The sequence below is a fragment of the Dendrobium catenatum genome, unplaced genomic scaffold (genome assembly GCF_001605985.2).
Source record: "Dendrobium catenatum unplaced genomic scaffold, ASM160598v2 fragScaff_scaffold_1676, whole genome shotgun sequence".
NCBI lineage: Eukaryota > Viridiplantae > Streptophyta > Magnoliopsida > Asparagales > Orchidaceae > Dendrobium > Dendrobium catenatum.
Genome location: NW_021320138.1, coordinates 537,145 through 563,722, shown reverse-complemented (window position 1 = coordinate 563,722; position 26,578 = coordinate 537,145). Strand labels below are relative to the sequence as shown.

Sequence of the window (26,578 nt, the reverse complement as noted above, 5' to 3'; positions counted from 1 at the left end):
CCTATGTTGACTTTGAAAAGAAACTATGACTTTGGTTAGGTTAGAGTTGATTCAATGGGACAATGAGGTGAAATTTTGTATATTTGGATGACCTAAAGTGAATTCATGGGTTCAAGGTTCATTAAGTTTCTTCGGACTAAGTTTTGATTTAGGTTGGACAGGGCTTAGCCGGCCTAACTTAAACTTTTGCCATATATAAGTCAATATTAACTCTATGTCGATTGATGGATCTAGTTAATGACTTTTGATTGAGTGGGCGAGTTCAAATTAGATATGAGTCAATTCGGTCAAAGGTTAACCTAGGATTGGAGCAAATATAAAAATAATTTTCTTCATTTCCAGTGTAGTCCACATAATAACTAAAAAATGCTTTTAACACGCAGCATTACATTTATTTTGCAATTTTTTAGCTAAACAAATAAGATATTTGAGTTTATATGATTGCTATTTTTTTCGTAAGAAATTTGTCTGAAAGTTCATTTTGGATAAAAATGCCACCGCTTCTGAATAAATAAGTGCCACTCTAATTGTATAGTGTCATGCAAAATATTCGTCTGTCTCTTCTTAATTTTTGGCAAATTCAGAGTGCGTGCTTTTTAGTATAAATTGGTAGGGACGATCTTTCCCTTAATAATCAGATTGGAAGGCTATGATTTTTTTAGAATAAAAAATAATCTTTATACTCTAAACCATAAATCCTTTGGTTGTCCGACTTCAATATCCTTGCTAGTTGTCATTTTAGAGCTATCGTCCAATCACATTTGCCGTTTGATGGATGATTAAATCACCCTAAAACAATCTCAATAATCTTTGAAACATGTGCAAAATTTATTCAAACATTTTAAATAAAGATCAACACAATTTAGTTTTGTTTGAACTTATTTGAACCTTTGCTCAAAATTATATGTTTGATCCTGCGGCTGTTATTAATGGAGCGACAGATCGGACGGTTGGGCGCAAGCCAGCCTTCCGGTAACATAACCGCCAAAGTCACCTCTACCATGAATATTTATCTATTATTTTCCAATTTTTCGTCCTTTATCCTGCGGCGAAGAAGAAGCACAAATTATATGGAAGAAGGTGACCGGACATCACCTTTGGGTTCCCAGGCTCTTTCTCTGGATCACCACTCACTAGGGCTTTTCTGAGGAGCTCACAGCGAGACGTTATCCCGCCATAAGAGACTCTTTGAAGCATCTAAGACTTTAGCTAAGCCCCACTTGAACGAGGGCTGGGAAGATAAGGTTCGCCGTGATGCTTTAGATTCTCTGACCTGCTATCGTCGTTTCTTAGCTTTATCTAGGGTTTCTTTTGCAAGGTTCTCTTTCTCCGAGATAGCGGCTTCGGAAATTGCTATTTCGTGGCTGAGATTTTAGGGTTTTAGTTGGGTACTTTGCTCTACTTTTTGCGATATTTAATTGTTCTGATGGCATGAGGGCTTTGCAGGGAACAGGGTTGTAGGGAGTGGTTGCGTAAAGAAGAAGAGTGTTCAGAGTGTTGAGTTGTTGCATTATTGATTGATGATGGATTTGTATTTTCGCTGGCACAGAATTTGAGTTTTAATTGTTTTATTTATATATTTGGATGGTTTGGTTTTTATGATACAGTCAGGATGAGTGAGCAAATAGAGAAGAATGGGTCTGTGCAAAAAATGAAAGAGGTATCTGAGGCTGGACGGATAGATGCTGAAGTAAAGGATGGAGACCTTGGGCATCCTGTAATAAAAGTTGTAGATGAGCATAGTAGTCAGTTGCAGGCAGAGACCAATTTGGAGAAAACTGCTTTTCTCGGGCAGGAGATAGCTGATAAGTTGGCCGTGGACACAGATGTGAAATCAGAGGATAAGTCAAATGATGATGTACTTAGTTTTTCGGCAATTCAATTGGGGATCAATATGGTGCAAAAGGCTAATTTTGATGACAAAGAGGTGAGAGATAATGATTTTGAGAAGGAAAGCTATGAGGAACTTGAGAATGGTGGCACAATATTAGTGACAGATATGAAGGATGCTCAGTTAGAAGATGAGCACTTTAGTGAGACTCCCTTGACCTTGAAGCAGGAAGGTTTTGGTGGGCGCTACCGTTTTCAAGCTGAGGGTTCTTTTGATCCAAATTATCGTGAAGGAGATGATTCTGGAACAGAGGAAACACAAGCTGCTTTTATGAAGGAGTTGGAAAATTTCTTTAAGGAGAAAAGCTTGGAGTTCAAACCACCGAAGTTTTATGGAGAAGGCTTGAATTGCTTGAAGTAAGATTTAGTTCATTGTTTAATACCTAAGTTGATTTGATTACAGTTGTTCTCTTTGCTGGTGTGTTATAATTTTATCTTTTGATAAGCAGATTATGGAGAGCAGTTACAAGGCTGGGTGGCTATGATCAGGCATGCATTTCATTTATTTTTCATTGATGTCCATCTACTTTCTTCTTTCGAAATATGTAATCATTCAGAATCAGGGTTTAGGATTTAGGGCATTTACTGTTTTTCTTTTGATGCATATAATCTGAATAGAGTGGTATAATAGTTTCAAATTTCTGTAGTTTTGATATGATGATTTTCGTTTATTGTTTGTTGGTTATTGCTTGGACATAGATGTCTTTTGCATGCATGTAGTGATATTCTATCTTATACATTAATGTGAAAGAAGTTCATTATTTAGTTAGTTATTCCTATAGAGTGTATTTTTTGCTTATAAGGTAATAACTACCCTATGATAATAAGAATGTGATCAGATTTCAGCACTTTCTATCTATTCATGGTAACATGTCAAACATCAAACACGAGGCACATAATTCCTTTTTCTAAAAATACTTTTTTACCCATCTTGTTTGAATTTAAACCATTGAAATCATTCTAGACATTGTTAAGGTACATAGCATTTCGTTTGATTTGAGTATTTGAGCAGACCAACATTTATGATTTGATTCTCACCATTTATAATGCCTATTAGGGTGTAATATTTGCTTGCTTGATGAATGGAGAATGTATAGAAGTTTATAAAATGCAGGACCAAATCATCTTGAAAGTTTCGATATTTTTTTCAACTTTTTATTTTTAACGATAGATTGAATGGCTTTCATTTGCCATTTGAATGTTGAATTATTGAAAAATTAAGAATAAATTTGGATATGAGTAATTGATTCTCTAAATAGATGATACCGAATTCACTCTATTGTATAACTTCAATAATTTCACTTCTATGCTTGTTTTATTGACGTATATTAGAGGTTCTTTTGGTTCTGTAATTACATGGTATTTGAAACTAACGTTGCCTGTCATCTGTTATATAGATTTTAGGAAGACATTTTACTTTTTGATTCACTAAGTTTGAAAATCGAAAATATCTTTGGCATTTGGCATATGATTTTTCTATTTATTGAGCATGAAACTTCTGATTAACTGCACGCCATCATTTTGTGGTTTTAATGAAAAGAAGTTGGCTTACAGCTTCCTGGTAAAGTATATCAAACCTATTCTGTTATATAGCATTCTTCCAGCATGTGTCATCATCCTCACAATTGAAAATTTTCTTTGGCTCAACTAATATGCCTATTTTTTTGGTGATATATTTTTTCTTATCTATTCAATTGTTGGTGTATTAGATTTGACTTATGTTAACAAAGTAGAGGTAGACCTAAAAAGAATTGGTTAGAAAATATTAGAAATGACATTTCTTTATTAGATTCAAATGAGAATTTAACTCTTATCAACACATAATCGAGAAAAGGATTCATGTAGCCGACCCCACATATTGGGATATTGGGATAAAGGCTTGATATTGTTGTTATTGTTGTACTTAATTGCTGATGTGCATAATATTTGTAGGTTACTCAATGCAAGCTATGGCGTCAAGTTGGAGAATCTTTCAAGCCGCCAAAGTGAGTATATGTATTATTTGTTTCTTTTTCAATTATTCAAATGCTTTGTACTTGGATTTCTGGTACATTCACCATATTAATTGAATAATGAGTACCATAAAAAAAAGTCATTTTATCCAACTTGTGCAGCATATATTTAGCATGAAGGTGTGCATGGACATATGCTGATACATGCCAACATGAATCTACATGCTACCATACACACCAACAAATGTCTGCCTATTTAAATACTTCTGCATGTGAATATGCATGTGTTAAAACGTTTATGTTTTGTTTCTCCTGAATTACTTGCTTGGAAGATATTTCTTTGCTTTCTTCTATTTAGAAATTGTGAAGACAATCATTTGCGTTTTTCTAAAATTAAAAATAATTAATTGTGGATGATAGATTGATAAATAACTATATTAAAGAGGTTTTGTTGGTAGAATTTTGTTGAAAATGGACTTATGTGATTTGGTCATGTTGGTGCGATAAATATACCAATAAGATGAGTAAATAAGATTAATTTGGAATGATTAGTGTGAAAAAATGAGTTTATTGAAGGTAACATAGTTAAGAGACGTGAAAAATGATTTGAGTAAATAGAGTTAACACCTCAAGCAACTTGACGTGAATGATTGTTGTATGAGGATTTATAAAGCTGACCCTAGATAATGTGATACAACAGATATTTAAATAACTTGGTCAACAATTTTATGTGCTTGACATGTATTTCTACATTTTTGAAAGAAAATACTTGATAATGAAGTTTGCCAAAATGCTTATGCAATAACTTGTAAATTATAGCACCTTGGCTGAAAAGTAATATGGCTACTGATATAGCCACGTTTAAAAGAGTGGCACAGGTTGATAACCATGCAATAAAAAAAAAAGCAATTGAGCTCAAAGTGTTAGAAATGGGCATTATCGTTGGATATCAAACTCAATGTTTGAAGCATCATGATATTTATTTTTATGATATGTGGTGTGAACTTCAGCCAAGGCATATTTTGTTGTTTGATTGTTATTGTTAGCAGTACAATGGTAGCAAAGTAGGTATTTTACTTATTTAACGACTTGATGTGGGTTATTACAACTTATTGGAAGAAACTGGTGTGTGTGGATCTGGTTTCTTGAGACATTGGGTTATGTGATCTGGTTAAAACTGAATTTATTCTTGTGCTGCTTGTGATTCTGTACCACTTTCATCTCTGTAATATAAAAAAACATGACTTTGCATTATATCTAAATGAAGCAGCTGGTCATCATTATTAGCCTTATCCCAATTATTCGGGCTCAGTCTTATTTGAAGCAGCTAGGCATCATTATCTAATTCTCAACCGCCTGAATAATCGATTGGTTTGCTTTTTTTGTAGGACTTGTACAACTGTCTCATGGTCTTTTCGGTGTTTCTATGAAAAGGTAATTTTGTTTTTTAATTTTATAGCTGAAAGCTAGTGTGCCTTTTTTGATGTGTAGCTTTTAGTCCTAATTCTACAGTTTCCTTGTTGTTGTTTTTTTTAACTTTTGACCAATTTCAAATAGTTGTGTATTTAACTTACACTGAAAATCGATCATTTAGCACTACCATATTGGTGAACAACAATGATGTTTGCAATTTTGCTAGAACTGATTCTTGCACTTTTGGAAATGATTAAAAGAAAAAAAGAGAAAGCTTGAAGTTTAGTTATTCATGAGCTGGTCTGTAAAATTAAGATTATTCTCAGTGTTTTGACAGTTCTGATGATTAATTGCTGATAGTTTGAGGTTTACTGATGATGCTCCTTAGAGAGATCTTTTTTGAATGGTATAAAATATAAATAAACTTTATGAATGTAAAAATGATATATTTTACTCAGGTTTATGTGTATTTAACATTTGATTGGTCTTTGCGTTCGATGGGGACAAGGTGCATTTCTTAGTTTGCCCCTATTGTGCTTGTGAAGTTATACATTAGAATGTAAAATGAGGCGTCTTTACAAAAGCAGCTGTAAGAAGCCTATATAAACCCTTCCATAAATCCTGTGGTTGGTAGGAGCATATTTTTCTCTGCATGTGATTGATTTTCCTTTTGTGTAGCTAGTAAAATCAGGAGTGAGTATTAATTAGAGGTTGATATGCAATTGATTTATTTAACTTATGCAATAATACAATGAATTCAAAAGTTAGAAACACATTTGTAGTAAAAATTATAAGCATATAAATTTACTTAAATTGCATACTAATAAGAGTAAGAAGTTTGATACACTATTTCATACAAGACCTAAAGATGTGAAAAATCAGGTCATCTCAAATTCAAATTCTAAATAAGGAAACTGGCATTATTAATCGCTATAAAATGTTGTATTGTGTTACAAGATCTTAAAAACTATATTTAATAATATTAAAGATTAAAACTAATTAAAAATATAAAAGTATTTAACTATGTTATATATATGGCAAGTAATATTAGGAAATGTTATATTTTAGAATATCTTAGGTGATATGCTGTTACATCCCCATAAATATGAATATTCTCCTAATTATTCTTCTGTATCATTCCTACAACTATACATGAAAACTCTCTTCTTTCAATGTTGTATTATGGTGAAGTTTCAATGCCTACATTAGACACCTATGACATTAATATTCTCACGAAGCCAATTTGCACGTTGTTTCTCTTTGCTTGCGTTGCTCCATGCTCACACATTTATCGCATGTGTACTTGCACTCTCATGTGTGTCGATTGTGTGATGCTTTACTATAATCTTACAAATGTCTCATCGCGCACTAGTCACATGCTTGTATTGGATGCCTACATGGCTATGTAACTATCCTCTTGTGCTTTACCCTTACGTGTCTAATTTCTTTCCCACTCTTTGCAGGCGCCCCACTTTTGCTAACAACATTACGCCTCTTGCCTTTTCCATACCCCTTACCTTATTTGTGCCAACTCCCTCATTCATATGAACTAAATTAACTCACTTTCTCTTTGACTCATTTTTCTTGATCATATCACGATCTCATAATTCTCTCTCAATATCTCCAAACTCCACTTCACTATTAATACCAAAATCATGTTTAATGGTACCAGTTATATGCTCTAGTCCATCGCCTTTTGCTTTTGTGTTGGTTTCACGACAAACTCTAACATCTTGTCGAATCTTCCGTAGATAGGAATTTCATTGTCAATTTTTCTAAATAGCAAGTGTTTGATTATTCCATCATTACCTAATTACTCGATAGTATTGAGTTTTTAATTGCCTAAATTATTATATTTCAACTTCCCACTAAAAATGTGGGGTTTTCTTCATTCCACTTGCTTAGGAGAGTAATATATCTTGTGTTTATGGCTTTATGCTTATTATTTTGAGTGAAAGTTCAAGGGAGGGTGTTAAACCTCGTTGAACTGTCCAATACACACCAAGAGCGGAGTGAATTGATGCTTAAAAATATGATTTTTTTCATTTTTTTTTAAAACTTAATTACCAAATTGATGTAGAACTATATGCGTAATTGGAAATTTGCACGATTATTTTAAGAGCAACGTTAGATTCTCGTTAGAGCGATTTAACACAACAATGAAAACAATTAAGTAGTACCTTCGCTTAGGTTAAACCACACAAGAGACTAAGCTAGATCAAAACACATAGGGAGTGAATTGATGCTTAAAAATATGATTTTTTCAATTTTTTTAAAAAACTTAATTACCAAATTCAAATCTTAAAATTGAAATAGATATTTAACACTGCAAAGGCTAGTCAATGTATGATTTTTTTGTGTGTTTTGATTTAGTAGAAACCACAAGACAAAAAATAAACGTTTTTGTTTTTTCCATGAAATGAGTCCAAACAAATCACAATGTTCACAAAAGAGATTTGTAAGAAAATAAATCGCAGGAAATATACATTACGGAAATTAAAAATGCACAAAGAGAAATACAAAACGGATACACCAGATTTTATAGTGGTTCGGTCAAATAATGACCTACATTCACTCTGCGGAGTCATCTCCGGGTATTGCACTAAACTCTTAGTGACATTCCTTTAGCCCTCACAACAAAGTGAAGAAGCCCTTACTAGAATTACTTCCACCAACTTGGTGCGGTAGAGTACCGAAAGCCTTTTCACCCTCTTGGTGATGTAGAGAATCTTGGAATCTCTTTTCACCCACCTGGTGAAGTCAACGAACATGGAAGCTTTTTCACCCCTCCTGGTGAAGGTAGAGAATCCAATGATCTTTAACCTTGAAGTCTTTCTCTCCCCAAAGCAACCCCAAGAAATCAACAAAACCACTTGCTTGGAGCAATCGTGTGGAATCTCCTCACACTCCTTCCTCTCTCACAATCTCGCCTTCTCCTTCTCCTTCTCCAATGCCTAAGTCCTCTCACAAAGCTCTCTCAGATTCTCTTCAACAGCAAAAAGATTACTAAGAATCAAATAAGAGAGATTTTATACAAGGCTAAAAAAAAAACCCTACAATTTCAATTATGTCATTTATGTTCATACAGTACAATCGAGGATCGTATAATATGAATAGTTCAAAAACCAGAGTTCAGCCAGTATGATGGAAGAGTCGCATGACACGAACTCTTCAAGTTTTGTATACCGATCATAGATCGTACTGTACGATTAGTTTAATTATCTTAAGACCGTACAAGACGATCTCTGGGACGGTCGAAATCGTCTCTGCCAGTTGTCCAGCACGATTAGTTCAAAACAAAGTTTCATCTAGGACGATCTCTGGGATGATTGGATTTCGTCTATGCATTTTGTACGATATGATTAACATCGTATGATACGATTTGCCATATTAAGTAAACCTTGATTTGATTGACTAATCACATTAATTAATTTAAGTAAGTTTTAAAATATCGTACAATACGAAGGTATTTGTATAGTACGAATAATGCAACATCGAAAATTAAAAATACTTAAATTTGATTAGCGGTAATGGTTTTCAGATTAAACAGATTGTACAGTACGATCTTGTTCGTACAATACTAGGAATGTCAAATATTGACTATACCCGAAGACCCGACATGAATTTTTTGGGTTAAGGTCAACCCATTTTTAGAACGAGTCAGGTTCGGGACCCAATTTTCAACCCGTTTCAAATTCAAGGTCGGGTTCGACTCAACCTGGAAACCGGTTTCTGTCAGCCCTTAGGTGTAAGACACATCACACATGCCTCGCTCTCACCGTCTCATGCTGGAAGACCGAAGACACAACCTAGCAAACCACTATCGTCACTCGTGCGGTTGTCACTCGACGGGTCGTGCCTATCTCTCCCTTAGGTGACCGGATCAGACCCTTCAACATCCATCAGAATATCATATATGCCCCTCACCAGTTGTCACCGACACTCCTCTATAGCCGACAACAACCCTACATGCTTTAGAAGTAAAGAAGAAGAAGAAGACGGCGAAAGAGAGAAAGAAATCATAAGTAACACATAACTCTTGCTTGCCCCAGCAGGCCGCGGTCGCCCCCACAGGTTTGCCTGCACATACCTCACCTACTGCTTGCGTTGGGAAGAAATCAGGATTTGCGGGTCGGGTCAACACGTAACATGTGCGGGTTGGAATTTTTGACCCGTTTATAAATTCAAGTCGGTTCAAACAGTAGCGGGTTGATGTCGGGTTCGACCCAAACCCGACCCATGACTCGATTTTGACACCCCTATACAGTTCGATTTCTTTAAAAAATATTTAATTACATGATTAGCTATTTTAACTGATTTTACGAATAAATGATAGTACAATACGATTTGGATCATATGGTACGATTAGTTCAAAAAATTTTAAAATTCATTTTCTCACTCCTAGTGTGTGTGCATGGTCACCAAATCAGCATACACTCTTATATGTCTTAGAAAATAAATTAAAAGTACATACTCTTCTAACACATCCTATTCTATCCAATCTTGAGCCTAGAATGATCTTGGATGGTGTATGATGTATTTGCAATGTTAGTACACACATAAACAAATATACAATGCAAATGCTAGGAGAAGTGAAAATTCAATCAAGAATATTTGTTATCATGAAAATCACAAGCTCGGTATCCCGGATTGCAACATTGAGTTCTCTCTCTAATAGAATGATATGAAGATGCATGAGTACTATAGCGGACCCCAGAAGCTACCTAGAACTTATTCTACTTTAAGACTATGATTTCATGAATGACCAACTATTTGCTAGAAATAAAAAAAATATTTTATGTTGCTAAATTTATCTCTGTTATGTATTCTTCTTTATAGGATGTGCAATCTTAGTTAGTTAAAGACTCCATCATGCCTGATATGCGATTGATTTATCTTGGTTGATTGTTTTATTATGCCCTCAACGCAAATTATTAGCTTTAGATACTATCTCTAGGGGTGGTAGGTGAGGTTGTGGACATGGTGGTGGGACTAGTTATTCGTAATGAATATTTTTTCTGCTCGTCCTCATAATTGCAATAACACTAATCATTCTCTTCAATTTAGCTCGGAGAAATTTGATTGCAACTCGATTGCTCAGTGTTCTTTCACTTTGTCCCAACTTTGTTTACTGCTCTTGTTGGATCTTTTGAATATGTTGCTATTTATAGGAACTCTATAACTGATCACTTCTACAATCTCAATCATTTATCTTGATCTTTGATGATTTCTTTTTCTATTGATTTGCTATAGTTGTCTCTTTGTGTTTGTCTTGGGTTTTAAATTGACAACTAGTCACTCTTATTCCTTCACCTGTCCTTTCTGCCATTATTGTTGTTTCTGATGGTTCTCTTTCTCTTGCTTCTAGATAAGGCAATGTACGTCCTTATAAAATTGTCTTCAAAAGTTACGTATATCTCATATAATTTTCCATCAGCTTATTGTCTATTCATAGTCTTATGAAGACTCATAATTGGTTAATAATATTTTATCCTTCTAATTATATCTCAGTTCAATGATAATAGTTGGTGGTGTTGAAGTCGATGGGGTCTACTACTTGATCGTTGATGTTACATTATAAGTATAACTCTTCCTTTGTTTTTTCTTATCATTGGTGCTGCCAAATGGGTCAATACTCCTTTTAACCTACTTTGTGATTATTTTTCTCTCTCTTCATTGCTACCCAAGTTTGACTATCCTGCCTATGTGTTGGGTAATCGCCATTGTGTGTCCTTTTCTTCCTCCATTATTTGTTGTCTAAGAGTTTGTTTGGGACAACTTCCTCATTGCTTTGCTTTTTAGATCACAACTGTAGTTCTATTTGTCATCTGTGTTCTTGTTGCTTTCTACAAATTTATGTGGCGGGAAGATGCTTTTTACAACCAAAGTTGCTTTTGTGTGGTAGATTTAAGAAAGCGGCCGTTCAATTTTTAAAAAAAGAAAACATTTATAACATCCACATCATCTTTAAAAAAAGTTACTTTCTCACAACAACTTCATAACCACCTTAACAAAAACGATGTAGCAATTTTAAATAGGCTCTAAATCTTTCTTTTTATCTTATTTGCTTAGACAATTAGGGCCTTAGATTTTTGGCTTTTTGTCATATTTGTTGATGATTATTTGAGGATTACTTAGTCTTCTTGCTCAAAGATTAGTTGAAAGTTCTACATGTATTTCTAAATTTTTATCAAGAAATAAAAGTTAAATTCTCAACTTTAATCAAATCTTTGTGCACCAACAATGCTATGCAATTTATTTAAATCTCAACTTCAAACTTTCAATTCTAATAATTGTATATTTCATCAAGACTCTTTCTTTTATGTGTCACAATAGGATGGTGTAATTGAATGGAAATGTTTCCTAGACTTCAATGTTCTATTTGAGTGCTTCTTGATAGTTATGGGGGAATGCCTTCTTGATTTCCCTTGATCTTATTTATCGAGTTCTAACCCCTCTTGATAATCTTTCACCGTTTTTGTTGTACCCGATGCATCTCCAATTTCTTATACAACATGGCTATGTGTTAGTGCTTGCTTTTATCATGTGTTTCAACTTTATGACAAGCTCTCTCTACCTATCATTCGATGTATATTTATTTCTTTAACTTAGAAAAGTTATCGATGTTATGATCCTTTGACCTAATGTTGATACACTTTGATCGATGTTATTTTTTTTTACGAAGCTACACATTTCTTTTCTCTCCTACAAATATGAAATATTAAGTTTCATTTCATACTAACAACTAAAGACTACTGAGATGCTACCCTTCCCACTTGCACCAAGAAACTACAACCAATTTTACTACTTCAAAAGCGCAAACATAATAAGAAAACAAATGATGCGGGCAACCATCTAAAACTTGTTTTAAGAGAACCTGACGGGTCTGTACCTTTCGCCATGTTCTAACTATTGCATGGGCTTGTTGTCATTAGGAACCTCGGCTAAGCAAACTGGGCAGGCCTGAATCATAAATAGCAGGCCCAATAATAATAAACAATTAAGCGGTTACACGAAAACTATGCAAAGTTTATCGTATAGATGGACTTATCAACAACACACCTTGTTTATACTAAGCCATCTACTAACGCATCCAGAGTGGTAGACATGCTTTCATGGTAGAGTCATCTGTCGATCCCTTCTTTTATAGTTCATCTGGCAAATTAAACACCTGCCACCCATAAAAAAGCTCCATTTTATAGGCAAGCAATAAACACGTAAGATACAAAGAGAAACAGAAAGTTACCACCTTTCGCTTTGTTTCTTCTTTCTCGAAAAGAAGCTGCATTTATATTTTGTGATGGGAAGTGAAGATATACGTTCTTGAGAAAGACCTCTACTTTGACTTCCAACTGATTCACCAAGATCTAGCAGTTCCTTTTGATAAAAAATAATAATTGTCGGTGAAACATATTAAAATGAGCACTAGCGGAGACTAATAAGTATACTCAAGGGGCCCAAATGAAATTTAAGACTTCGTTTGGGACGGCTTTCTTCTTGCTTCTTAAAGCGGCTTTTTAGTACAAAAAAATTAATTTTTGTACTAGAAAGCTGCTTTAGGAAGCAGGAAGAAAGCCGCCCCAAACGAAGCCTAAGAGAGTTTTATGCAGTCAAGTTGCGTTGGTAGAGCAAGCACCACAAAGTTCAATATTCCTTCTAACTTGAGCGGCTAATGCAATCTTTATTAAAGCACGAAGATTTTTAATAATATAAATACGCGGCATTTTTTACATCAAAATTAAAAAAAGGAAAAAAATGGGCTTTTATTATGTATACCATATTATAAGCTTATCATTTACAACCTCCGCCTCCTTCCGCCGTGACACCCCCATCCACATTGCTAGATTCAACTATTCATGAACTTGTCGATTAATTCTCTAATCTTCACTTATCAATTGCCTTATCAAAAAGCAAGCAACATTGTGTTGCTCATTTTATTCGCTCTTATATGCCCACTGATCATTTATAATTATCCTTGAATGCATTTTCCTTATCCCTATTATCTGTACTTATTCTCAGAACATAATAGTAAGCATCAAAGATTCCTCTCTATGGATGCCATAATTGGTGCTATGCCGAGTTTTCAAAATATTTCCTTTTGATCTTATTCGCTCAGACATTTGAGGCACTAGTCTTGTTCTTAGTCCAGGATTTCAACATTTTTTCATATTTATTATTTATTATTGTATGGGTTCTTTGGCCAATTGCTTACATATTGATTAAAATTCCTATTTTTATTTCAATATTGTTGCCAAAAAAACAAAGGTTTAGTTTTTAGGCATTGTTTGTTTTCAAATATTTTGAGTATTGCATTTGAAATGAGGAAGTTTTAAAATTGTTAGTATTTGGTTGATAATAAAATAAATCCAATGTATTTTCTTACGGAGGTTTGACTTTTTTAAAGGCTTAAACAAATCTTTTTTTTTTGATGAATTTGAAATTTGCTCGATTTGGTAATTTCAAATTCATCGACTTTTTCGACCTTAGAACAACTTGATCTCGCCATCTCATAGTCCCATTTTGCATTCTTGGACTCGTTGATGCTTGGACCTCGCGTCCTCATCAATGTCGTGCATGACCTTCTCGACATTCGTGACCTTACAACACCGGCATTAATGCGTACATGTTTGCGTTGACTCCGCTCAACCTTGTGTTGTCGCCATCCCCCTGACACCACCAACCATCAAAGCCATCCCCTCTTGCACTATTGAGCTTTTTCACCATCACCTATGACCTGTGCCATAAATTATACAAAATATTAAAAGAATTTTAAAATTTATATATTAATAAAAAAATTGATTTATTTTATTTCCATTCAAACACTAAGAGTAAAAATTTATATATTAATAAAAAATTAAATAATTATAATTAATTTTTTTTTAGCTTGCTTGTAATGTCATGATGAAAGAATTATATTTAAATTGGATGGTTTATTACCAGACTCCAGCAACCTATGAAATACATTGTTTTCTCCCGGGAATTCATTGTTAATTTCTATTCTTCTTCTATTTGTTACTGATTTAAATTCCAACTTGCATTGAGAGCGCTCTCATTCTATTGTTCTTTACTGGCCTAGACGTGATTATCCATTCTTTGAGAATTGAACATGTTTTTTTAAAACACATCTTAGAATAAAGGAATGGAATTTGTTAGGGTATGGAGCTTTCTCCTGGTAGGCTTGGTATTATTTTTGGAAATTGCTTGCAGGGTGGATCGGTAAACTTACTTTTTTGAGCTATTCAAAGATATATATGCCTTTTTCGCAGACAATTTTTTGAATACTTTGTGCAACTACATGACAATGAGCGTGTTTTCTGTGTCCTTTAGTTTGCAAAACTTGGTAGCTCATTTTGGAAGTAAAAAAGATTTTGGTGAAGTTCTTGCATTTTACTTTGTTTTATTGAAACTTGGTAGCTCATTCCTGTGCTCTGTTTCACAACAAAATAACAAAATCAACAGCTAAATAGATTACAAACAGACAACCATATCCATATTAAATGTTCTGCTTTTTCAATCCTTGCGCAACCAGTTTGACCTTGTACTAATAAAACTGCGCTATTTTATTTGTCTCTATTTTACTGAAGTTTAGATTTTTATATTTTATGAAGGCCTTATGGTGAGCTTTTAAAGACAAAATAAGAGGGAGGTATTCCTGGAACCCCTGTTATTTCAACATTGCTTCTATCTTTGCGAATTAGCAAGACTAGTACATGCGTTTCTTATGCTTGAAATTTAATATTTGTTTTTTGTAATTAGTTAAAAAGTCATTGTCAGTCGCAATGTTGACTAGGAAAGATTGTAGTTTGATGTTAAGCCCACAATTAGTCTTAAGGCTTACCAAATCTATGAATCGATTCAAATTTATTTTATTTCTCATTTTTAGTTCTGGATTATTTTATTGAAGCTATGCACCATGGTCGAAGTTAATTATGGTGAGAAATTGGCAAGGGTCTTCTTGGACGTTCATTATCAATAGCATACTACAACTTAATTCTATAGTGGTGAAAAGTTGCCGAGTATTGATTCAGGCTTCACTTTTAGGTAAGACACAACAACTTAACCTAATTGTAGTGTAAAATGGGCATGGGTTAATGACGTGTAAATTAAGTTTATATTTGATATGTGAATTTTGAGATTGAGTGGGAGGAATATAAACTTGGTGGATTTTTTTTTTGAAGAAGGAAATATCATATTTTCGGGAAACTAAATGGAAATGGAAGATATCCAAAGATATTCGAGGAGGTTGTAATCTTTTATATGTTGTAAAAGATTAATAATAGTGGATTAAGAGTTGAAAGATAATTTTTTTTAGGTTAATAAGGTTGTTGGTAGGGTGATTGATATTTAATTAATTTTTGATATGGATATTTTAAATATTGTTAATACCTATAATTGTCAAGTTTGTTATAAGATAGTTGGGCAATCATTTTTGGTGAGAGATGAAAGAATTGTTAGGATTAGAGAGATAAAGAACAGTTACAATTTATATTTGAGGTAGAGAGTATAAGAATTGTTAGTGACAACATGAACATGTAGCTTTTCGATGATCTATGAGAGGATTGATGGTGTGTATGATATGGTACATAATAATGTATGTGCTGAAGCTATACTTGATTTTGTAGTAGCTTATACTTATTTAACATTGAATATTTGCTTCAATACATGAGAATTACGGTTAATTATTGTCAAAAGTGTAGATACAAAATTATAATATTTTTTTTTTAACTTAGAATGAAATAAAATTCTTTTTGCTAAAATTTAAAGATAAAAAGAAAGCAATCATTAGAAATAGTTTCTTTAGGATCAAATGGTGGAAATTGTAAGGCTAAGTTGGTGGCTGTTTGTGTTAGGTCATTAACAGAAAGAATAGTGAGACTCTTTAGTGGAATCAAGTTTGATGTTTGATAGAGTGGTTGGTTACATTAAAAAAGTTTTTTTAGAAGTTTTAGGGGTGTTTAGGTTGTATCTAAGGGACTTGTTTTTTGAGTGAGGGTGTAAAAAGTAATTTAAAAAATATCCTTTTAGAAATTGACAAAAAATTGTGAAAAATTGTGATGGTTATAAAGAAGTTATACAAAGAGGGTGGCAAACACACCAAAAGCTACAGGTTTTTGTTGATTTGTTTGGTAGATTAGATGTTAAGATATGACCAAAGGAGATGTTGAAAATAACTAGGGCAAGAGATTACAGGTTCAAAGAATTTGATCATGTTTAATATATCAGAAGCAAAGATAGTGGGTCTTAGTTAAAAATGATGAAAAAAAAAAGAAAATTGTTATTTGAGGAATTATTAAATGGGTATTTTAAGGAAAGGTGTAAATGCATGAGAAGAAATTTTCATATAACTTTAATTGATTTTGATAAGGCATGTGATTGAGCACAACAAAATTTGATTTGCTGCATATTACGAGAAAAAAGGGTTATGTTCTAAGGGTATATTGAAGTTATTAAAGAGATGTACATTGACTAGCGTTATAAATAGTTGTGATGAGGTCGAAGAGTACTTAATCACTATAGGATTGCATAAAAAATCTATGTAGTGTTTAAGTGTTCTGTAGATGACCCCAATGGTTGTTTAGAGAAAGGTATTATGTTAAATATTTCTAGGTGGCATTATAGGCAATATCTCTACCAAGTGAAGTGAAAAAGTTAAAATAATTGAAAGAGACATTTAGAAGAATTGGGGATTGGGATTAGTAAAGATTGAGTATATGATGTATAATTTTAATGTTTGTAAAATTGTTAGTCTTCAATCAAATTTTGGTTGAAGATCTAGTGATATTTATGTATAACAGGTTGAAGTATTGATACATCATATTGAATAATTAGAGATAACATCTTGAGTAAATGTTGAATTGGTCTTAGAAATCAGGAATACCATGCAATAAAAGAATATCATTGATATTTAAAGAAAAATCTATAAAAGTATAATTAGACTAAGTATATAATATGTGTTCAAATGTTGGGTGATAATGAATAAGACAAATTGAGTATGGTAGAAATTTTTAGATGGATTTCAGTAAATTTAGGAAGGATTGATTGAGTGATGGGGACATCAGTTGGAAAGTCTACCGTCGATGTGCCGTAAATCAACGGCCACGATTTACCCGATGTACTTTTGATTTTATTATTGTCTACTTATTGATGTAATCTTTTTATTTCAGCATTTTCCGTTTTTACCCTTGCTTTGAAGGATTGAGTCTTGTAGTCCATCAAGGGTATTTGAGTCCTTTTTGCGTTAAGTGATTGTATGAGCCTATTTATAGCCTTGATCTTGTTATTTTGAAGTTAATGAATGATTAAGAAAACTTTCCTGCATTTGTCTTCTTGCATGAGCTCTTGTGAGAGTTTTGAGTGTTTGATGGAGGGAGATCCCTAGGAGAGGAAAGCTTGCGCACTACCCACCAACCTTGGAGACGGTCGGGTTCGTGGTCTTTCTTTATCTTTGTCTTTCCTCCTTCCACCACCACCACTGGTCATCATTTCCCCCCCAAACCCTTCCCCATCTCCAAGCCCTCGTCGCCCCCCAATCGAACTCTCTTTGGAGACTATTTGAAACCTCACCCCTCTTGGCCAAATTCCTCTGAAACTTTAATTCCTAAATTAATTCCTAAATCAATTAAGGGAATTAGGAATTAAATCCCACCTCAGCCCCTCAATCCCGCCAGCCACTTCTCCCACCCGTCTCCCCCCTCTCTCTCTCCAAGCCCCTCTCTCTCACGTTCACCTCTTGTTGGAAAAATGCTTGAACTCCCCTTCCAATTTTCTTTACTCCTAAGCATAGAAAACTGAAGGTTTTCTCAGATTTTGGGCTCAAATTTTGGTTCCAAAATCTGAAACGTTTTTTCTGGATTTTGGAAGAACACTTGGGACGTAACCTCTCTCCGCTTATAAAAGAAGATTTTTTCTTTTGCTACCATTCGAGAGGTGTATCAAGACGATTCTCTGCAAAGATTTTGGGCTCAGATTTTGGTTCCAAAATTCTGAAACGTTTTTCTGGATTTTGGAAGAACACTTGGGACGTAACCTCTCTCCGCTTATAAAAGAAGATTCTTTCTTTAGCTACCATCCGAGAGGTGTATCAAGACGATTCTCCGCAAAGGTGATACTCTTCATTGATTCATTAGAGAGATTGTTCAAGCAAGAGATTTTGTTTCAATGTCACCATCCATTAGTAACGTAGGATTGCTACTTCTTTGCTTTTAGACCTCTTGTTAGATCAAGGTTGTAATGAAAGCTACTTCGTACGCATTGCTTTAATTTTCTTAAATATTTTGACTTTGTTTAGTCTCTCGCGTATCTTAGCCTAAATGGAAGTGACCATTTATTAGTTTTACTTTGTTATTTTAATCGCTAATAATGAAAATCTGAAATTGTTCTTTAACTATTTTGTGCAAGCTTCCTACTTCGCATGTAGTTCTGCATCATTGAGAGATGATTATATTAGAGGGATATTGATAATAATATTTATTGAATAAAAGATAGTAGAAATGAGCTTAGTTGTTTTGGGCATTCACACTAGCGAGTGGAAGATGCGTCAATAAGACAAGCTTATAAAATTGAAGTAGGACTACAAAAAACTTAAAAAAAATGGGCATGCCAAAGGAAGCTTGGATAGAGTTTATTAAAAGATTTGTGCAAAATAATGTAGGTTGGGCTTAAAATTTGGTTTAGAAGATCGAAAATTGTGATGAAAGTAGAATCAATCTTTGTCTTTGATTGAGTTTGAAGTGGAATAAATAAGGCAAGCTTGGCTTGAATTGAGTTCAATTTGAATCAGCTTATGGTCAACGTTGCTCCGTTAAAGATTAAAAATTGAATGGCTTTTGAGCTTATATTGAGTCAAGTTCAGAATGCCCCATGATCCAGTCATTTACTCCTCTCAGCCTAAACATGATGACAATTTTAGTAACTTTGTGTGTTTGAAGTGTATTTTTTGTATATTATGATGAAATTAATGTTTCACCTATTTTACTTTTTTTATATTTATATGATTAGATCAATCTGATCTTTAGTTTTATATGCTTAAAAGGATTGGTTGCCTGTTGAAAGAACAGTAAATTTATATGATTGGTGGGATTTTTTCTGCCAACATTTTTCATCCAGCTGATCATTTTATTTGTTAGGCTCTTCTTGAGTATGAGAAACACAAGGTTCGTACTGGTGAGCTCCAAGTACCTGTGGCCTCTATTCCTGAGCCTGTATCTGTGGACAGTCAGGTGGGCTTCTTTGATTTTGTTGTTTAAAAGTTTTTTCTGTTTATTGTTACGTTTTGTTATTTTCCTGCAATTTAGGCTTTTTTCCTTACCTTTTCAAGTATTTATATTGCTTTCAAATTGATAATCATTTTCTGTTTTTCTTGTGAAAAATTTTCAAGGATTTTAGTAACATACATTAAAAAACTTACATGTCTTCCCTTTGGATACTACAACCAAAAATGGTACTTGTGGTAGCGCCTTGTGGCTATGAAGTTGCTTGAATTTACTTATTACTTGTAAATTGTATATACCAGGCTTATTTGTCTTAAAAAATCTATGAAGTGTAGAAATATTGAAATATGAAAAATTACTGTGAATTTAATTTTTCCATTGATGTACATAGATTGATGACATTTATTTGCTCCTCCAAGGATATTACATATGAAAAAAGGTAAATGCTATTTACACAAAATAAATACAAAAGTCTAAAAAAGTTGAGGGGGCCGGCTTGGTGAAGGGAGAGGAGCACATTAATTGCAATCCATAGTTTGAGAGAGAGAAGATCTAATGGCTAATATCCTCAACTTGTGTGCTCAATAGATCATATTATGATTGTCTACATAGTGGGAGCCATAGCTTTTCTACCTAGATTGTAAACTTGTAGTGGGCGGATGCGGGACGGATGCGGGAAGTAGCTGATTGAGTGGGTCCTACACCCATGGTCTTCAACATGAAGGACTATCAGTTTCTGTTTGGGCTTTTGGCATCTTTCAGTCGTACAATTTTTAATCGGATAACTTATGTAGTATGTGCATAATTCAGGTTCCTTTTTGTAGTAATTGTTGGAGTCAATATTAAAGGTTCCATGTTCAAAATAATGTTATGCACATGCGCTATAAATCATTATTGATATCTTGGTAAGCCCAAATTCTTGTCTTGTTGATTTTATGAATAGCTATTTATTCTGCTATAAACCTCTAACTATAGTTCCAAATAAGCTTTTGAAAGAAGTGATGAAGAAGGGATGATGATGATGTAGGCAAGAAAATTTGCCTACAAATACAAAATTTGCAAGTCTTCCAAAATTGACATATTTCAAACCAAATATACCGGAAAAATGACTAATAGGATGACTTAACGACAAAACTACAAATTATAGATGATATGAGAACAAAGACACGTTAAAAGACACTTAAACACCTAATAAATTGATAATAAGATAAGTTGAGAAGAAAGATACAATAGAGTGGTAACCATGGAGAAAAGAAGTAGATAAGAAGCTCGAGACGAAATCAAAGAGAGGAGAAGAGAAAGGGAACTAGCTCGCAAGCTAGAACACAACCTGTAGGTTTCACATTCCAAATATTTTCTCACCAGAACATACTTCTAAAACAGCCCAAAACAATCCTATATATAGGAGGGAAGAAGTAGCCCAAAAGCCCACAAAACAGCCCTCATAAATTGGAGAAAAGGAATCCCAAAAGTCACCATAAATTAGGAATCCCAAAAGTCATCATAAATTAGGAATTCCAAAGCCAAATCATCCGCTCACTCAACCAATTAGAAAAGAGGAGGCAAAAGGCCAACAGACAGTCATCCGAACAGCCAAACGGGCAGGGAACCGAACAACCAACCCAAGCAACCAAGAACCAGTCGGCTCTTCCCATTTTGCTTGCATCAATTCTCCCATGGTGGAAAAACCTGATCTCCTGATGTGTTCAATTCAGAATTTTCTTTGTTTGACTGCTCCAATTCTTCAATCATAGCAGCATACTTCTGTTCAATCAATTCCTTTTCTTGATTAAATTCAGCGAGAAGTACCTTGGTTCTTTTCTTAAATTTCTCGTCACATAATTACATCAATCTTTATATCTTGTACAGTTCATTTTGAATCGGGTCTGTTGAATCTTCTTTGGGAGAGAGCTCGATGTCTGTTGGAATGCCAACTTCATGAGTACTGGGCAATGGTGTTTAACTTTCAACATTGGCAGGATCATATTAATCTTGAAATTTTATCTGCCCTTGACTTGAGATTCCCAAAAGGATGATGGTTTGGACTGCTCATTATTATAAATATATATTTTCTAAAGACTCACAAAAAGACTTGCACACAACCAAAAGCTCTTATAGCAATTTGATTCAAGCAAAAATTAAGACAACCCCTAATTTTTGCAAGCAAAAAGTAACACTTCCTAGGATAATAGAAAATACACCAAATTCTAAAAAATAGACAAAATAAGAAACAAAGACACTTTTCTTTATAACTTGAAATAACAAAATACAACTTTTATATTATAAAAAATGACTCTTACAAACCTATGTAAAAACAAACACCTAAACTTTCTTTTCTTGATTTGAGACGAAAGATACAGATGGGGTGGTCATTTGCGGCGAGGAGAAAGAGGTAAGAAGCCCAAGACGAAGAGAGGACAAGCTCGCAAGCTTTCCTAGAAGGGAAGAAGCACGAAACAAGCTAGCAAGCTTTTCCAAAGAAGGAAGAAAAAACCCTCAGATTTAGTTCCAAAAATCAGCCCACAACTCTAAAACTCTCATGACACCAAGACTCACTCGACAACCCGCTCTTATACCATTTTTGATGTAGACAAGAAAATTTGCCTACAAATACAAAATTTGCAAGTCTTCCAAAATTGACCAATTTCATACCAAATATACCAAAAAAAGCGACTAATAGGATGACTTAATGACAAAACTACAAATTATAGATGATAAGATAACAAAGGCACGTTAAAAGACACTTAAACACCTAATACATTGATAATAAGATAAGTTGAGAAGAAAGATACAATGGAGTGGTAACCATAGAGAGAAGAAGTACTGTAGATAAGAAGCCTGCGACGAAATGAAAGAGAGGAGAAGAGAAAGGGAACTAGCTTGCAAGCTAGAACACAACCCGCAGGTTTCACATTCCAAATATTTTCTCACCAAAACATACTTCTAAAACAGCCCAAAACAATCCTATATATAGGAGGGAAGAAGTTGCCCAAAAGCCCACAAAACAACCCTCATAAATTGGAGAAGAGGAATCCCAAAAGTCACCATAAATTAGGAATTCCAAAAAGTCACCATAAATTAGGAATCCCAAAAGTCATCATAAATTAGGAATCCCAATAGTCACCATAAATTAGGAATTCCAAAAGCCAAACCTAGGCTTTGGGCTCTAGACTTTACTAGAGAGTTTTGGAGAGTTGTTCTTCCTCTCGAATTGAAGAACATTGTATCGTTTGTTGTTTTCAATCATCTACTAGTTGAATACAAGTTGTTTCCTGATTTTTCCTTCAAATTTCTCTTTTATCCTGTGTTGGTTGCTGTCCACTGCTGAAAACAGCAGTTTCTTGCTGTTTTCCCCACCGATTTCGATTAGGTTTGCTTGCGAACTCAAGTATTACCCTAGGGTTACTTGCGAACTCAAGTATTTCTTATCACATGCTTAAAACGGTTATGATTTATAAATTTAAATTTGTGAGATAGTAATTAGTTGCATTTGTTTCTCTGTCCATGTAGTCCCGGAGATTCTCAGCACAATACAGAACTCCAATGATCACCAAATGGTTTCTTTGTAATTTGACTAATTGCACAACTGAAATTAGCTTATCTTAAGTTGAATTTTGTGTTGCTAGATGGCATTTGAAATTCTGTGTTGCCACTGAGAGTGCAAATACTGATGTTGTTTGGTTGAATGTAATTGTTCTAGCAATATTTCCTCTCCAGCATTTCATTCTTTGCATATATTATCATTTGGTTATCCATAGAGATTTTTCTTTTCAAGACCATGTGATATTTAATAATTCTCAATAAAATGTAGAAATGTAAATCTTATTATTATTATTATTATTATTCCTAAAGCTGGCTGCAAGCCTGCAAGTGCAACTTTTATTGAAACAAATTTTGCAGGTATAATGGTATTGAAAGATTTATTAACTAAAAGCTGTGTTAACATTACATGTGACAATGAAACTAATACTTCAATAGTAAAGCCTGATGTTTTACTTTACAAAATCCTGCACATACTAATTTTGATTTGTCAGAAAACACAATGAAAATCCTACTCTGGCAAGTGTCCCTTTCCATGGCTTTATTTATTAGTTGCTTGAACGTCACATTTTTATATATTTTAATGAGTCCTCTTTATTTATTTCCTTTTCTTTTGTTTAGGTTGTTGTGAGCAATCAGGCATCAGGATCAGGCCGAGCTAGAAGAGATGCTGCTGCGCGTGCTATGCAGGGCTGGCATTCTCAGAGAATGCTTGGTAACGGTGAAGTCGGGGATCCAATTATAAAGGTTTTAAAGTTTTTCATGGATTTCACTTTTGCAATAAGGTTCCATTTGGTATGAATGGTGTTAGGTTTGCTGCAATATGTTATTTGTCTTCTCCCTTTGCAGGAGAAGGGTTCAGTTTCTCTTTTCAAGAAGGATAAACATCTCAAGTCCTTTGGTAATTCTTATTTAGCTGTTTTTTTTTTCCTTTTGACATCAGATTATTGTCTAATTTCTTCTGATCTCCTGTATGTTTGATTAAGGTCAACCCCTAAAGAGGAAGAAGCCTTCTAGTCTTGAACGTGCAGTTAAAGTAGCGCGCACAAAAAGTCTCAAGCCTCAGTTAAGATCTTTCCCGTAAACAAAATAGTTGATACGATTGCTTAATTAATTTCTACGGTATGTTTAATAGGTTATACTAGTGTTTAGGAAATTAAAATATACTTATTAACAAATATTTATTGTGAATTAAATTATCTGAGTTAACTGTGGTTGGCAATATAGTTAGTACTTAGTTAATTATGATATATATATATATATATATCGCATAGGATATATAATGCATAATAAACTATTTATGATACATACTTTAAGTATGTTATGTTGTGTTATATTCTCTCTCTCTCTTTCTATAGACACACGCTCATATATATAATAAAATCCTAGTGATTCTTACAAATAAGAGATTATATTGAATCTTTTCCTGACAGAGTGGACTCCATGGTGGTTGATGTTGGGGCACCTGCTGATTGGGTGAAGATAAATGTGCGAAGAACGGTCAGTATATGAGAAACAAATTTGCATTATTTTAATTCCTGTAACGTTTGTCAAGTGCATCTACAATGTTATTTATCACAGTTTATGTGCCTATGAAGTGAAATATTTTATATGCGTTATTATAATTTTTTTATTTGAATTTTCTCCTCTGCTATAATATTGTAGTGTGTTTTATTGTGCAGAAAGATTGCTACGAAGTCTATGCTTTAGTTCCGGGACTCCTGCGTGAAGAGGCAAGGCTTATTGGACAAGTTAATGGGATTCATGCTTTCTACTGTTGACTGCTAAAGTTTTGAATGGAATTAGATCTGTAATCTTACTTGTTTACTCTGAGTTCGAGAATTCATTCAAAGACGAACCTGATGAAGCTGAAGCTTTGTTTGGAACAGCATTCTTGCTGCTTCTTAAAGCAGTTTCAGTTTTTTAATACAAAATTTTAATTTTTATATTACAAAGTTGTTCTAAGAAGCAGTAACAAAGCCGTCCCAAATGAAACCTGAATCATTTGTTTGGCAACTTCCTAGTAAATCAGTTTTGTCACTGCACAAACTATAAGAAAAGTTTATGACAGTGCCATAATATATTATTTTGAATTTTTCCTTTTGCCCAATAAGTTATTACTTTCATTATTAAGAGAAGTTAAACACCCAAATCTTGGATTATTTCAGGTACATGTTCAGTCAGATCCAGCAGGACGTTTGATCATATCAGGTGAACCAGAACAGCCTGATAATCCTTGGGGTGTTACTCCTTTTAAAAAGGTAAGCCTGCGCGTTGGATTTTTTCACTTGGTTCAAGAACAACTTCTCCTCGTTCTGTTATTAACAAAAAATAGCTGCCTGTAACCAGGTGATCACATTACCCTCACGGATTGACCCTCATCAAACATCTGCTGTTGTTACATTGCATGGCCAGTTATTTGTTCGCGCTCCTTTTGAACAGTCTGATTTGTAGTTTTCTTACCATCAAACAGTTATTTTCGAAGCAGAATTGAGAATAGATTTTACTGATGCTTCTAATGGCAAAGCTTTTCAGATTCAGCTTTCTGACCCACCCAGAATTTGGAACTCCTAAAAAACTGTACAAAACAAAAAAATCATACAGGATTAGCCTATTGACCATTATTTAGTGGTTTCTTTAGTTTATTTTCAGGGCTTGGGTGTTTCTGCGGTTTGGGCTACTGAGAGGAAGGTTGCAGAAGTGGAAATTGTCTTAAAGAATAGTAAGGGCATCTTGCCTCTTTGGCTCAGGGATAGATAGCCTAGGTCTTGTAATGCAAGTTTAGGTGGTAGAAATCTGGTTCTAGTTTGGACACATGTGCCTATATAATGTCTTCTTGTGCGCTTCTTCTATTAGATTTTCTTCTTTTTTTTCTTTGGTTATTTTGCTATTGTTCTCTGATTCACTCTCATCATGTTCTGAATTTTGATGATGAGAAGGACCATTAGACTTATTTTTTAAGATTTTGTTGTCAAATTAATCATCAATTTCTTGCACAGGATTTTAATGGCTGCTGACTTAGTCTTTTAATGTCTTTTGCCGTTTTGTAAAGTGGACTATTTACTTGATAGAATTGTAGCATAATAGCTTCTGCAAGTGTTATTAGAATAGATTTTTATTTTTATTTTTGTTTTAAAGTTTAGATGATTGAATGATTGAAATGAATATTATTATTAATATTACATAATTATGAAGATCTTAATGTAAGATTACTATATTATGAATTAAATAAATTTTATATTTGTATTAAAAAAATACTTTTGAAGCCCTCTACTCTTCAGGTTATCTAAATTTTCTCAAATGAATTTATGGTGATTTACATAAATTTTTGTTGATGTTTACTTATAAATTTTCTTGTTGAGCTTCAGTTGAATTTGAATTTTAATTAAGTCTATTCATTTATGCATTTAATGATGATAAATTAAATCATATAGCCTACTTATTATATATACTTGGATTTATATATTTCAATAAAAATTAAAAATGATTTTTATGTAGTGATATTTAAGTTATTTTATAAAGTCTAAATAATAATAAAAAGTATTTAAATATTTTTATGAAATACTTCTAATG

At 33.7% G+C, this 26,578-nt stretch overlaps 1 protein-coding gene across 3 annotated transcripts; it reads left to right on the top strand.

Annotated features, from left to right (window-relative positions):
* The first annotated feature begins 1,047 nt into the window (after positions 1-1,047).
* LOC110109989 (AT-rich interactive domain-containing protein 6) lies at positions 1,048-26,003 on the top strand. 3 transcript variants are annotated; one of them, XM_020841252.2, is made up of 13 exons: positions 1,048-1,244; positions 1,608-2,247; positions 2,340-2,379; positions 3,823-3,875; positions 5,231-5,276; positions 19,382-19,474; positions 23,627-23,752; positions 23,855-23,906; positions 23,992-24,070; positions 24,439-24,505; positions 24,688-24,756; positions 25,174-25,266; positions 25,355-26,003. In XM_020841252.2, the coding sequence occupies exons 2-13, from the start codon at positions 1,613-1,615 to the stop codon at positions 25,457-25,459; spliced, it is 1,458 nt and encodes a 485-aa protein (XP_020696911.1). In that variant the 5' UTR covers positions 1,048-1,244; positions 1,608-1,612; the 3' UTR covers positions 25,460-26,003. The 3 variants fall into 3 exon arrangements, with proteins under 3 accessions (XP_020696911.1, XP_020696910.1, XP_020696912.1); XM_020841251.2 differs by having other exon boundaries at positions 1,049-1,244; positions 1,447-2,247; XM_020841253.2 differs by having other exon boundaries at positions 1,051-1,244; positions 1,447-2,247; positions 24,688-24,738.
* The last annotated feature ends 575 nt before the right edge of the window (positions 26,004-26,578 follow it).